This window comes from Vipera berus (genome assembly GCF_964194415.1).
Source record: "Vipera berus genome assembly, chromosome: 7".
NCBI lineage: Eukaryota > Metazoa > Chordata > Lepidosauria > Squamata > Viperidae > Vipera > Vipera berus.
Window position 1 is genome coordinate 13,705,831 of NC_138209.1, and position 15,580 is coordinate 13,721,410.

Here is a 15,580-nt window from a genome sequence, read left to right on the forward strand (position 1 = left end):
ATTTTTTTTGTCCCTTTGAGTCAGTCTTGACTCTTGCCAATTACAGTACATGCACAAAGCCTTGGTAATATTTTTTTTTAAAATAATTTGCCATTTCGTTCTTCCTAGGACTGAGGGAATAACTGATCCAAGATCCCCTGGCAAGCTTCGTAATCCTGCTTCAGGCAGGGTTAGAACTCACAGTCTTTTGATGTCCAGCTTGGTGGTTTTAACAAGCACATCAAACTGGCTCTTAGAACATTTTAGGGATACATAAAATATTGAAAGAGCTCTGCCTTTTGTCTGCAATGCAGTCTCCTGCGGAGTTTTATTTCTGCTAGAGAATATAATTGGGCAGGCGATTAACTGAATGTAGCTCCAGTTAAGTGCTTCACTAAGAAAACCAACTTCACTGCAGATGCTTTTCCGGACACCAAGACAAATAAATTAGAAATGCATGTACCTTTTTTATGTTTTTGCTTTTTGCTTTTTTCAGATATTAAATATAAACAAATAGGTTTAGTATTAGAAACTAGTCCGTGTCCTAATGATTGGATAAGAGGACTGCCTCCAGTGTACGTTTTCTTCAGAAACTGAATCTAGATAATTTCAGTTTCAATTCAGTTTTATTACAGCATTTAGCCAGCAAATAAAACAAAAGGAAAAGAAAGAAAAAAATAAACAGCAAATATGCATATACATCAATCCATCTTATTGTTTTAGATGGCTACAGGTTCCCCATTGTCCTGGGTTCCTTCAACACAAGAGTTTCTGGAAACGTATGAAGGATCTGTTGAACAGAATTCGGAAGAACTATATTTACTTTTTGGTTGATGTTGGGAACATTCATACATAATATGAATACTTCTTGTGCATTTAGCATTAAACATAGACAATCTCTGGCATCTAGGCTCATCCTAAAGAGCCCCATGTGAGATAATTCTTGATAATATAGCAGATAAAATATTACTTGCTTGCTTACATGTTACAGATGAAGATGGTGATTAATAAATTTCTATCTGAAATACATATTATTTCCAAATTCATGTTTACAGTATCTTACGGAATGGTGAATTCTAACGTTTACTACTACACAAGAGTAATGTCCCAGCTGTTTCTCGATACACCAGTATCAAAGATGGAGAAAACCAATTTCAGATCTTTGTCTACTATGGAAGACTTCTGGAAGGTACTAATTGAAATGTGATTCTTGATATCGTTAAGCTATATGCATATCACTCAGATTTAACATAAATTATGAGAGCCCTGGTGGGCACTGGTGTTAGAATGCAGTATTGCAGGCTAATTCTGCTGACTCCAGGAGTTCGATTCTCACCAGCTCTCAAGGTTGACTCAGACTTACACACACACACACACACACACACACACACACACACACACACACACTTTCTATCCACTGCAGGATGAAGGCCTCTTCCGCAAGATGGTTCTGAGCTTTCTTTTGCCAATTGGGCCCACAATACTTGCTGATGTTGATGATCCACTTTGTTTTAGGTCTCTTTCATGGATTCTTTTTATCAAGTGGGATCCATTCTAGGACTGCCTTGGTCCACCTGCCACCAATTCTTCTTCCTTATGTGACCAGCTCATTTCCATTTCAATCCTTTTACTCTCTTCATGATATCGTATACTTTTGATTGTTCTCTAATCATGGGATCCCCAGCCCCCAGGCCACGGACCACTAACAGGCCGTGAGCTGTTCAAAACCAGAAGGCCCAATGCAGCAAGCACGCACACGCACGTGTATGAGCACCAGGTGAGCCCGTGCATACGTGCTCCATTTGCACAAGCGGCAAGCACTCATGCCCACCGCTCACGCAAATGGAGCTGCACATATGCACACACCCGCAGCTCATGCTGAACCATCACCTCTCCCCCCCCCATGCTGTTCCGCAAAGGTGGAAAGGTTGGGGAACTCTGCTCTAATCCATGTGCAGGTCTTTCTATCTTGTCTTTTAATGTCGAACATGTATCTTTCCATGGCTCTTTATGACATTCGTTGCTTTTCTATCGATTGTGAGCTTAGTGTCCATGTTTCACTGGCTTATGTTAGAGCAGGTAACACACACTGATCAAAAACATTTCTCTTCAGCCATAGGTGGAGGTTATTCTTGAAAATTATTATTAGTTTGCTGAATGCCTGCCAACCACATTTAACATGCTGTTAAATTTCCTTTATTGTATCACCTTCCGTTGAGATCCATTGGCCAAGGTGGTCTACTATATCTATCATCTGTCTGTCTGCCTGCCTGCCTGTCTGTCTGTCTTTATCTATCTATCTATCTATCTATCTATCTATCTATCTATCTATCTATCTATCTATCTGATAAAAGGGATATTTAAAAATTAAATTAAATGACCAAATGACAAGAAATCTTATGTGAGGGGACAGTGATCCTCAAGGCAGCTTATTAACTTTAATATGAATTAAAAATATTTCTTTTTTAAAACATTTTTTAATGGCTGAAATTTAGTAGAGTCCAGCAAGTAGCATCAGAGGCAGCACATCGCTGATTCTCAATCTAAAACAGTTTGCTTAATCTTTCAGTTCACTGAGGGGCCGTTGTTGGATGGACTGTACTGGGAGATGTGGTACAATAATAAAACAGTGGCAGAGAACAGAAGTTTCATCTACCACGAGAATCTACTTTTAGGAGTGCCTCGTATCCGGCAGCTGAAAGTGAGGAATGCCTCATGTTCGATACCTGAAGATTTAAAAGATGAAATAAAAGACTGTTACGATGTTTACTCGGTGGCTAATGAGGACACTGCTCCGTTTGGGCTCCGGAATGGGACAGCGTATGTATTTATTCACATTCGTATAGACCAGGCGTGGGTAACTGTGGCAACTTTATGATCTGTGGACTTCAACTCCATGTTGGCTCAGGAATTCTGGGAGTTGCAGTCCACAGGTCATAAAGTTGCCATAGTTGCCCATCCCAATATACATAGATGTCTTAGCTATTTAACAGGACTTAAAGCTTCTAAGGCCTTTAAACAACCACATCCATAGCATCAGATAACAACTGCATTTCTTCATTTATTTGTTAGCTCATTCATTCATTCATTCATTCATTCATTCATTCATTCATTCTATTTAAAGTTTATTCTTCTTATGTTCTGGAAACCAAACCTCTATATGCTTACCAGATGAGCCAGCTATGAAACTTTTATTGATGAAGACTTAATAGTGCATTTGAATAAGGCAGAGGAGGTGTAGAGTACATTATCAGCCCTTACATTACCCATACTATCGGTATGCCCTACCAATAGGACAGTACTCCATTTTTGATGTTTGACTACAGTAATGGGGCATGCTACATGAGCAACCCATACCTAATTTTATACCAAGTATGCTCATGCTTTTCAGTGCTACTAAGACAGCTGATAAACTATTCTGGAGATGGCCCCTGCAAGTTACTATCCTGTTGCTGCCACCCCACCTACTAGGAAAAATATTCAATGTATGGCGCATACCGCAGATTCAACGGATATTCAAATATTTTGTCATCATGTTTTACTTCTGATGGGGAAAAAAAGCGCTTAGGGATAATTTGTTTCATAAGTGTTCACGATGACGGTAACGGAGGTGGGATTCTAGTAATTCTCATGATTCTAGTGTTGTGTTTTAGATGGACGTACAGCAGTGAAAAAGACTTGAATGGGAGCAGCCACTGGGGGTTGATCGCCACATACAGTGGAGCTGGCTATTACCAGGAGCTCTCAAAAAGCAAAGAAGACACCTCTGCCTTGATTGCTGTCCTTAAGAACAACTTGTGGCTTGACAGAGGCACAAGGGCAGTATTTATCGACTTTTCCGTCTACAATGCAAATATCAATCTATTCTTCATTGTCAGGTGAGCATGGACTGTTTGACTATTAACTGAGCATTAACTCTTGATTTGTGAAGCCACCTTCTGGTGCATGTGGGTTTCATCTCCATTATACTCAACAGGAAGGCCATGCTACCCATAATGTGTTTTTTTCTCTCACGAGGCTATAGTTAACGTCGATTTGGGGTATTTTTTGTAAGAATAATAGCATGCAGGTAAAAGTTACAAAAGTACTTTTTTTTTTTGAAGACAGTTTCGCTTCTCATCCAAGAAGCTTCTTCAGCTCTGACTGGATGGTGGGGAATGGAAGGATTTATACTCCTTGCAGACAGCTGGTCATTTGCATTCTTTTAGAGAGTCGTTGATCTCTTTGGAGGTTTACCGGTGACCTCAGGCTCACCTGAGTAGTGCAGATGGGTGACCTTGAGGACACAGATAAACCTCCAAGTGGCCTCAATGACTCAATAAAAGAATGCAAATGACCAGCTGTCTGCAAGGAATATAAATCCTTCCATTCCCCACCGTCCAGTCAGAGCTGAAGAAGCTTCTTGGATGAGAAGTGAAACGTCTTCAAAGAAAAGCAAGAAAGTCCAGTTGCCTCGTGAAAAAACAAACACCTTTGGGACAACCATGATCTGGATGACTGAGAATCTCCATAAACATTTAGGTAAAAGTTTAATTACAGACAGTCCTTGACTTTTCATTTAGCGACTGCTCATAATTACAATGGCACTGAAAAAATTGACTTATGACCGGTTCTCACACTTACCATTGTTGCAGCATCCCTGCTGGTGTGTGATCAGAACTTGGGCACCTGGCAGCTGGCATGTACATGTGATGGTTGCAACATCCTGAGATCATGTGATCACATTTGCAACCTTCCCAAATTTGCTTAGAACCACGTGATTCACTTAGCTTGGAAGTGATTTGCTTAACAACCCTGGCAAAATTGGGTCTGACTCGCTTAACTTCAATAGCTTAGTAATGGAAACCCTGATCCCAATTTTGGGTAGTAAGTCAAGGAGGGCCCATATTGACCTAGGAAGTCTATAAAGTTCAACTCTTGAGATGGCCAGAACCAAACCACATTAACATTTAGCTTCCTACATCAAGCATGCTTATGGATACATCGTAGGGAAGAGAAGGGTTTGATCCAGTTTACAGTTTTATAGCACCAGACATGATTTTATATTTTTAAAACCCTAACCTGAAATAAAATTATACTGCAACAGGCAGTGTTTTCTAGGCCGTTTCCCAATAAAAAGAAGAATGATAATTTAGAGAAAAATGTAGCAGGCATACTCTAGAAAATAACAGAGTTCTTTGTTGCTATGACCACACACACACACACACACACACACCAATGGCCTCAACTCTTTTGGCCTTTTGCAAAGCCACAAACATCTGGTTTCCCCCCCTCCCTTGAGCTGGACCGAGATGAGCCCATTTTGTGCTGAGAATGTGTGGTATTATTGCCAGCCTCAATTATATATTGATTATATAGTGTTTTTGTTCATTATGATATTGCAAATATTTCTTTTTCTTTTGGGAGTGGGGGAATCCTTTCAAGTCAGACTTGACTCCTAGCAACTACATGAACAAGTCTTCCTGGCACCAGTTATGGAAATGGTTTGCCATTGCCTCCTTCCTATGGCTGAGACAAAGTGACTGGCCCAAAGTCATCTCGCTGGCTTTGTACTTAAGGCAGGTTTAAGACTCATTGTCTCCCAGTTTCTTGTCTGGAGCCTTAACCACCACACCAAACCAAGGGTCATAAATAAAAACCCTGTATATTTATTTCAAACATAGGTTAGTAAGCGTAAGTGAAATAATCCAATACTTGCAAATTATAAAAAATATATATTTTGTGGGAAGTTAAAAATAATTTTAATTAAAATCTTTTAATAAAATAGTTACAAGCATAGGATTTTCATAGGTATTACTTATCACTTTAACATCTTAATTGTCCACCCTTGGGTTAAAAAAAGATATTTAATATCAGCTGAGCAACAAAAGGATAATCTATGACAAGATAACTTTTATTTTTAAATGCAGGCTATTGGTGGAATTCCCACCCACCGGAGGCCTCCTGACATCCTGGCAATTCCAGCCAGTGAAGTTAATCCACTACATTTCCACTTTTGACTTTTTCTTGGCTGCTTGTGAACTTGTGTTTTGCCTCTTTATTATTTATTACGTGGTGGAAGAAATCCTGGAAATTCACATTCACAGGTTGTTCTATTTTAGGAGTCTTTGGAACTGTCTCGATGTTCTCATAATCACAGTAAGTAAACCCATTTAAATACTGGGCTAATTTGAAATATTCCAGAAACTTTGTAGGGAGTTGTCAACTCTCAAGTTTCTGATGAACAAAAGAGATAGATCCCTCCTTGTTTGCCCCTTCTGTACCATAACTGCTAGGGATGCCTTCCTTTCTGATGCTGCTAGAAAAATAATAATAATTTGAAATAAACAGCAGCCTTCCCATCTTTGATGAATCAGTAGCCAAATCAGTGGAACAGGAAACCATATGCTTGTACTACAAAGCATTTTATACTGTATTATCTACTTTATTTATGTAGGTGTCCATTTGACTTATGCGATGCTAGGAGGCTTACAATAAATGGATAAAGACACATAAAATAAAAATGAATAGCCGGGCATCCCCTTAATCCATCATACATGCAATCAGGAAATGGTTCTCTAAGATGGGCCCCAGGCTTAAGCATAAAGCCATGTTTTCAAGACATTATGAAGGGTCCAAATGGATGGGCCACAAATTTCAGAGTGGTCTCCAACTATGTGGACAATCTTTTTGAATCTCTTTTCAATACTCTTTTCCTCAATACTCCAAATATGTACTTATGGTACTAAGGATACCCAGAATGTTTTCTTTTGGTGGTACTAGGTGTAAACCAGAAGTTAAAAGTACAGTGACGTCTGTATTGACAGGATTACAGTATTATGCAGGAGCAATAAAGTTAGTCCACTAAACTTTGTGTATGTTTTTTCTTTTTTTTCTTCCTATTCTCAGCTATCATTGGCAGCTATTGGATTGAATATCTATCAAATATCTACTGTGAATAAGCTACTGAAGAAACTGCTGGAAGATCAAAATAGCTTTCCCAATTTTGAACCTTTAGCATACTGGCAAACCCAGTTCAATAATGTTGCAGCTGTTACCATGTTTTTCGTCTGGATAAAGGTAATTCAAATTTTACTGAGATAATTAAAGTAAATCAGGACACTTTATAAGAAAATTGTTTTTTTTTCTTTTGAAAAACTGAATAGTTATAATTTGGGAGTGAGGAAAATCAATTTGCATTCAAGGTCTTCCTCTCTTTTGTTCTTTTAAATGTCTATCTATCCTAAAAGTCAGGAACATAGAACAATGTACTGCAATAAATAAAACTCTTGCAGTTAAGTGGTGTTTTTTTTTACTGCTTTCTGACATGGCATATAAAAATTATTTTAAAAGCTTTGGTTGACTAACAAGAGCTTTTTCTAAAAAGGAGCAGAAAGCCCAATCCAAGTTAGTTTTTGCCATAATTGCAGAATTAAAAATACAATTTAGTAATTAAATGTGTATTATGTGGTTGTATAGAGAATTAAAAAGTAGCTCCTAACAATATTTCTGCTTAAAGGGGTGGCTCAGTTCACATGCTGTGATAAATCACGGTTTGTGGGGGGGGGGGGAAATGTAGGCCCACCATTACCCCCACAGTAACACTTTCCATCTTACACAGCAGAAATGTAATAATAAAATTCACTGAAAATGAAAATGGTTTTCAATTGATTTGCTTTGAGACAATCCACATGATTCTAAATCACAGTCGTAGTATTTATTTGGATTTCACTAAAGGCAAAATTAAAGGGTATTGAAGACCTTCTAGCCTTGCAGAAGAATAATAGGTAGGAGAACTCTTTAGGTCTAAAACAGTTCTGTCTCTTGTGCCATGCAGATCGTGTCTAGAGTAATGCAAAGCTTCCATCATCATAAATATGTCCACTGGACAGAGGTCGCCCTCTAAAGATGACCAAGTCAGGATAGTTTTGTGGAGTATTTAAGCCAGACATGTCAAACACAAGGCCCGGGGGCCAGATCCGGCCCGCGAAGTGGTTTCATGTGGCCCGTGAAGCCATCCTGGAAACAGTGAGGGAACGGTCCCCGTTGCCTTGGCCCTGGCCCAGAGACCCTCCTCCTGCCAGAGACCCTCAGATCTGTCCCACTCCTGCCCAGGCCCCCTTGATGCGAATGATTTAGAGCTGGCCACACCCACCCAGTAGGCCATACGCACTCTAGCCATGCCCACCTCGTAGGCCATGCCCACCCTGGCCATACCCACCCGGCCCCCTGAGGGTAACCGCAATGCTGATGCGGCCCTCAATGAAATTGAGTTTGACACCCCTGATAAGACATGAAATAGACATTTTAAGCTTCCACAGGGCTTAAGGCAACCATTTTGCACCTTAGCTTTCTCTTCCCAAATGAAAACAAAAAAAGAGATAGTTGTCTTGTCCGAGTCATTGGTGGTGATGGGGTGAGGGAGAGAGAGAGAGAGCCATGAAAGGGATGAATTACATGCTGTCTCCAATCCAGGAGGTCCAACGAGGAGGAGGAGGATAAAAAAAAAGTCAAGATGGCAGTATGAATTTACGGGATGGGTTCTGAAGAAGAGGAGGAAGAGTTGCAGCCAAGGCAAAAATCAGATAAGGGAAATATGAGTCCAGAGCAGGAATGGAATTTGAGAAAGTATCTCAGACCCTCTCTAGTTCTCTCTAGGAAAAAAGCTGGGAAGGGAGAGGGCCATTTGGAATTAACAAAATTCTGTTACTGTAACTCTGCAATGAAATACAAGTAGACCTTGACTTGTAACAGCTCATTTAGCGACCTTTCAAAGTTACAACAGCACTGAAAAAGGGGATTTGTGGCCATCTTTCGCACATAAGGCCCGCTACAGCATCCCCAGGGTCACATGATCAAAATTCAACCACTTAGCAACTGACTGGTATTTGTGACAGTTGCAATGTCCCAGGATCGTTGGCGACCTTCTGACAATGGGGAAGCCAGATTCACTTAACCACCATGTTACTAACATGATTGACTTAACAGCTGTGTCAAGAAAGGTCTTAAAAGGGGCAAAACTTAACAACTGTCTTGCCTAATAACAAAAAATTGGAGCTCAATCGTGGACATAAGTTGAAACCTGTAGTTTCAGTATTCATGACTTTAGTGTTCATATCTGGTTTACCACAAAGGGCTGATACCAGCCCTGGGATTTTGCCTTTATCCTACAAAGAACTAGGAAGAGTAAAGGAAAGGAGGGGAATTCTCAAATTCCGCTCCTATTCTAATTGTTACCAGAGCTGTAGCTGTTCCTCCTCTTCTTCAAGGTTATTCTAAGGGCTCATTACATCGTACAATCAAAGCCCCACCCCTTTTTTATATACTTGATGCTACTTAATATGATATCCCTATCTGGACCGAGATGCCCTACGCACAGTTACTCATGCGCTCGTGACCTCCCGTTTGGACTACTGCAATGCTCTCTACATGGGGCTGCCCTTGAGGACCACTCGGAGGCTTCAACTGGTGCAGAATGCGGCCGCTCGAGTTGTAATGGGGGTCTCCCGATACTCCCATGTAACACCTCTACTCCGCGAGCTGCATTGGCTTCCGGTTGCCCTCCGGGTGAAATTCAAGGTGCTGGTCATTACCTATAAAGCCCTACATGGCTTGGGTCCGGGGTACTTGAGGGAACACCTGCTGCCAGCATCAAGTGCCCTTCGTCCAGTGCGCTCCCACAGGGAGGGTCTGCTCAGGGTCCCACCGGTAAGAGATTGCCGGCGGGTAACGCCCAGGGATAGGGCCTTCTCAGTGGGGGCGCCTGCCCTCTGGAACCAGCTGCCAGTGGAGCTGAGGACCTCACCCGACCTCCGTTCATTCCGCCGGGGCCTGAAGACCTGGCTCTTCGAGCTCTCTGGCCCAGGCTGAGGATTAATTTATTTTAATTGGGGTTTTAGGTGCACAGGGTTAAATTTAACTGGTTTTAACTTTTGTATTTTTGGTTTTTAATTCCCTGTAAACCGCCCTGAGTCCTCAGGGAAAGGGCGGTATATAAATGTAATAATAATAATAATAATAATAATAATAATAATAATAATAATAATAATAATAATAATAATAATAATAATAATAATAATAATAATATTGCAGTATATCCTGCCCCCAAGAATGATTTTCTTTTTTTGTCTGCTCTAATAATATACAACTGAGATAGTACATTCAGTGTTTCAGCTGAAAACATCTAAGCATCAAGGTAGGCAAATGAACACCAAAAGTGAAAATAAGGGCACAATTTAAACCTTTAACGTATTTACTTTGTATATATCTTGATCTGTCAAAAAAGCAGCCATTGGAATAGTCCTTGACAGTGCTTTTTTTTGTAAAAGAAAAAGGTGCCGGAACTCACACATGTCATACAACCCACCTTGCCTACCCTACAAGGTTCCATCCAAAAAAGGTGCCGGAACTCCGTTCTGAGCGTTCTATGAGAAAAAAAGCCCTGGTCCTTGACGTTACGTTTCTTAATAATTAAGATGTTATTTCCATATAAACTCTGGTTTTCCTTCACTTTTGTATCACAAACCACAGCTCGGTGAACATATAAACATGAAATCAAAGTATCCTACTTAACTATTTGGTATGGAATGTGTTCACTGCAATTCTTTCTGGTCAGTAGCTCAATTCTTTTAGCTACTGTTGGCTCCTTGTTTTAAACCATTTTCTCTTCTTCATCAGCTTTTCAAATTTATCAGCTTCAACCGAACCATGAACCAGTTGTCCACAACCATGTCAAGATGTGCCAAAGATATTCTTGGCTTTGCAATTATGTTTTTCATCATCTTCTTAGCCTATGCTCAGCTAGCTTACCTTGTGTTTGGGACACAAGTTAATGACTTCAGTACTTTCCAGGATAGTGTGTAAGTAGAATGAACTCTTTGTTTATATGTTATAGTTTAGATTTCTAAAGCTGTCCAACTCAACAATTATGGTTGGTGCATAAATTCATTAAACTGGAGAAAATAAAAGAAGAACATACAGGTTGCCCTCAACTTACAAAAGTTCATTTAGTGACTGTTCAAAGTTGCAACAGCATTGAAAAAAGTGACTTGTGACCATTTTTCACACTTACAACTATTGTATCTCCATGGTCATGTGATTAAAATTTGGATACTTGGCAACTGGCTCATACTTATGATGGTTGTATTGTCCCAGGGTCATGTAATCCTCTTTTGTGACCTTCTGACAAGCAAAGTCAGTGGGGAACCCAGATTCACTTAACAATTGTGTTACTAACTTAATAACTGCAGTGATTCACTTAACAACTGTGGCAAGAAAGGTAATCAGATAGGGCAAAATTCACTTAACAACTGCCTCACTCGGCAACAGAAATTTTGGGCTCAGTTATGGTCATAAGTCAAGGACTTACCTGTAATACACTACATGCATCCCAGAAGACAGGCATGGTGACAGACAAATCATGCTTCCTTGGTCCCATCACAAGGCATTACTCAGTAGATAGGAGATGAAGCATGCCCACGCTGTCACGGGTTATGAGAAGGGCAGAGGTGATAGGGGGGAAAAAGCAGTTCCTCAAATAACCAGTCCTATGCCATAATAAGAGCTTAGTGGATCACAATCAGAAACCTGAATTATACCCTGAGGTTTGCTGGTAACCAGCACAGTTCACACAACAGATGTGTTATCTGGGCACCCTAAGGCATGCTCACAACTGTTTATACTGCTGCATTTGGAACCATCTGTAGCTTTTGAGAACTCTTCAAGGTCAGCCAAATGGAGAGTACATTTCAGTGGTCCTCATTCAAGGGATTAAACTGTAAGATAATGTGATTCAAAAGCCCTTAGTGAATTAGTAAATGTCTTACAGACTTAAAATGTTGTCTGATTCAGTGGATTAGCTTGGAGATATTACTTACATATGTACATCCCAATCATATTGCAAGGTGGAAAAAAAGAGTAAGAAAGAGAAATCGGAGAGATTAAAAGACATGAGATATAAAAATGAAAATCAACTGTATATTTGCAAATCCTCCTTGCTTACACCATATCCATACACTCTTCCAACCTTTGTCCTTTAGACCAGAGGTCCCCAACCTTTTGGGCACTGGGGACCAGTTGAATGGAGAGAGGTTTTTCCGTGGACTGGAGGGTGCGTGGTTTTGTGTGTTGCCTGCATCGTGTGGATGGGGCTTTGTTTGTGCGGACTGGTTGCTGGCATGCCACGGGCTGGTACTGGTCCATGGACGGGGGATTGGGAACCCCTACCTTAGACTATCCCTTCATCAGCATCTTACGAAACCCATCCAACAATAGCTTTCTTACACGAACTTGTGATCATGCAAAATCTGAGTGAAATTCTTTCATCCTGGTCAATCTGAATTGAATCCACTTTCACCCATACATTCTTGAACCTTTGTTTGTTTGATTGTTTTAGCACACACTTCTTCAATACCCTCTTTCCGTTGTATTCAGCTTACTTCAGCCTCTCAGCTACAGAAAGCTTTCAAACACCTGATTTTGCACTAGAAATATCCTGAAAGGTTAAAGTTAATTGGTAAAGAAAATTCCAGTTCCACACAGTGCCTTAACTGTTGGCTATATGTGTGTTATTCTCTTTAAAGCTTTACTCAGTTCCGCATCCTGCTGGGAGATTTTGACTTTACAGAGGTTGAAGAAGCTAACAGAATTTTAGGACCAGTTTATTTCACTTCATTTGTGTTCTTTATGCTCTTCATTCTTTTGGTATGTAACTTTTTTTTTGTTCCTTGATGTTTTTGTTGCTGGTCATCTTTTTCAAATTGAAGTTTATTTTGCATTATTATTTTTCACTACAACTAATACCAGTTTTATGCTATGTATCTGTGTATCAGAACAACAACAACAACAACAAATGACTAAATCTCCCCAAAAGCATGCACCTTCCAAATCATTACTGTGTAATGGGAGAATCTCACTATTGCATTACTATACTAAAAAGTGGGCAGGTTTCATAAACATAAAATCAAAAAGGTATAGATTCCTCTGCTTCTCTATTGGGTCTAGGACAGGGATAGGCAACCTTGGCTCTTTTATGACTCATGGATTTCAACTCCCAGAATTCCTGATCCAGCCATGCTGGCTTTGGAATTCTGGGAGTTGAAGTCCATGAGTCATAAAAGAGCCAAGATTGCCTACCCTGGGTCTAGAATAACGTGCCTCAGCCAAATTGCCATGGGACAATTTGCCACGGAACAAGAATTACAGTAATATCAAAGAAATGGTAGAATAGAATCAATAAAGAAAGGTTGCCGAAGGAGGACAAAATGAAATATGAATGACAATGTCAGAGCACGCACAGTCTTTTTGCGCTGAGGTAACCCAGGAGTAAATACAGTAAACAGTGGTTTGTATTAAATGGTGGTTTATCATACAGTATCTACAATATACACCAGGAACAATATACATACACCTGGTAATACAGCAAACTCCAACACACAGCAATTACAGCAGGAAAATGGACGACTAAGAGATACTCTAGCACAGACATGTCAAACACAAGGCCCGGGGGCCAGATCCGGCCCGCGAAGTGGTTTCATGCGGCCCACGAAGCCATCCTGGAAATAGTGAGGGAATGGCCCCCACTGCCTTGGCACTGGCCCAGAGACCCTCCTCCTGCCAGAGACCCTCAGATCTGTCCCACTCCTGCCCAGGCCCCCATAGGCACCCTTGATGCGAACGATGTAGAGCTGGCCATGCCTACCCAGTAGGCCATACACACTCTAGCCACGCCCACCCAGTAGGCCATGCCCACCCAGGCCACACCCACCCAGCCCCCTGAGGGCAACCACAATGCTGATGCGGCCATCAATGAAATTGAGTTTGACACCCTAGCAAAAGCCTTCCCTTTTATACACAGGCTCTTAAAGGGATACAGACACAGACCCTGCTGAGTAATTCTATCATTGCATCATCCACCTTATGTTACATTACATAAGGCAGCTGTTTAGCTATTATTTTATTTTTTTATTTATTTTTATTTTAATTCCATTTATATCCCGCCCTTCTCCGAAGACTCAGGGCGGCTTACAAGCTTAGCAGTATTAATCTATTTCCTTGACAAAAAGTAAAATATTTTTTTAATTAGTTTGAATAATTAAATGGAATTGTTGACTTGTCCTGTGCCAAGTTGTCCCACGGTGAGTTGGCCATGGCGAGTTGTCCTGTGGTGAACTAGCCATGGCAAGTTGGCTGTGATGAATTGGCTGTGGCGAATTGTCCCATTCTGTCTCTGATCACCTGCCAAGTTCCTGTCAAAATCAAAATCAACATGGTTCACATGGGCATTCATGGAATGCTGGTCTAAAGTCTCACAGGTGTCCTATGCTAGCAAGTGATGAAGCTGCTTCATTTTCTGAATATACGAAGAGGCATTAATACAAGTGGCAATGTAATATCTACTTTCCATGAGACCTAAGAAGTGGTGGGATTCAGCCAGTTCGCACCACTTTGGCAGAACTGGTAGGTAATTTTTTGTTGCCCAGGCCCAGAATGGACTTCCGGAAGTGGCATCCACACAGAGAACCGGTTGTTCACATATTTGAATCCCACCACTGGACCTAAGGGTGTGTCCTGCTCTATTTCCTTCTGCACTGTCCACATGCCGCATAAATGATTTAATTTTTGTTTTTTCTAATGACTACTCTGGTAAGATACATTAAATCAGTTTAAACGGACCAGAAAAAATATTGTTTTATGCTTGCAGTTGCCAATCTTAATTGCTAGAGATATTGAAAAATAACTCTCTTTGTACTGGGATCCTTGGTCAGCATTTTTGTTTTTTGTTTTTTTAAAATATATATATATATATATTTCTAAAATGCTTTTCTTAAACAGAACATGTTTTTGGCCATCATCAACGACACATATTCAGAAGTCAAAACTGATATGATACAGCAGAAGTCGGAAATGGAACTTTCAGATCTTATTAAAAAGGTAATCTAGAACTCCCAGTCTCCCGGTGACTGGCTCCAGATCACGCAGCTGGCTTTCAGAGTTGAGGCGGGACTTGAACTCATTAATGTTTAGAGGGCTGACTCTTATTAAAATCAGGGCTTATGATGCCTGTTTCCATCACAGGATAGTTTATTTAGTTGTTTTGTTCTGTTGTAACAAATTGTTTATAATTCCATTTTTGACCAGACTGGAGTTAACCCCCCCCCCTTATCAAGATAAAGATGATAAATGAGTTGTTTCCATCTGGTAGTGGGAGATTGGGGAGGAAAACTATCATTTCATTCAAATATTTTAAAATGAAAGAGACTAGAATATATTCCGGATACAGTCTGTTGCTACCAGAACCTCATCTGACAATCAGCTAACATACCTGTATATAACAGAATCTGTGCATGATTTATAACTGGTTTTCAAACTTGACAGCTTTTAAGACGTGTGGACTTCAACTCCCAGAATTCCCCAGCTGACTAGGGAATTCTTGGTGTTCAAATCTACACATCTTAAAGTTCCCAAGGTTGAAAAACATTGATATAGAAGTTTTAAGGATAATCAGTAAATCAATTATTTTAACAAGTACTTCTAAATCAGCCAAACAGATATTACACTATGCAAATCTGTAACTGGTAATTCATTAGCTTCCATTGGGAACTTCAAGGCGCTTCATTGCATT

At 40.3% G+C, this 15,580-nt stretch overlaps 1 protein-coding gene across 1 annotated transcript in view; it reads left to right on the top strand.

Moving 5' to 3' along the window:
* Positions 1 to 15,580, top strand: part of PKD2 (polycystin 2, transient receptor potential cation channel) — a 38,479-nt gene that overhangs the window by 12,033 nt on the left and 10,866 nt on the right. Inside the window, exons 3-10 of the mRNA XM_081332715.1 lie at positions 1,035 to 1,168; positions 2,549 to 2,799; positions 3,633 to 3,857; positions 5,889 to 6,117; positions 6,868 to 7,038; positions 10,636 to 10,817; positions 12,540 to 12,660; positions 14,791 to 14,889. Coding sequence (XP_081188841.1) covers positions 1,035 to 1,168; positions 2,549 to 2,799; positions 3,633 to 3,857; positions 5,889 to 6,117; positions 6,868 to 7,038; positions 10,636 to 10,817; positions 12,540 to 12,660; positions 14,791 to 14,889 — 1,412 coding nt within the window. The remainder of the gene's footprint in view (positions 1 to 1,034; positions 1,169 to 2,548; positions 2,800 to 3,632; positions 3,858 to 5,888; positions 6,118 to 6,867; positions 7,039 to 10,635; positions 10,818 to 12,539; positions 12,661 to 14,790; positions 14,890 to 15,580) is intronic.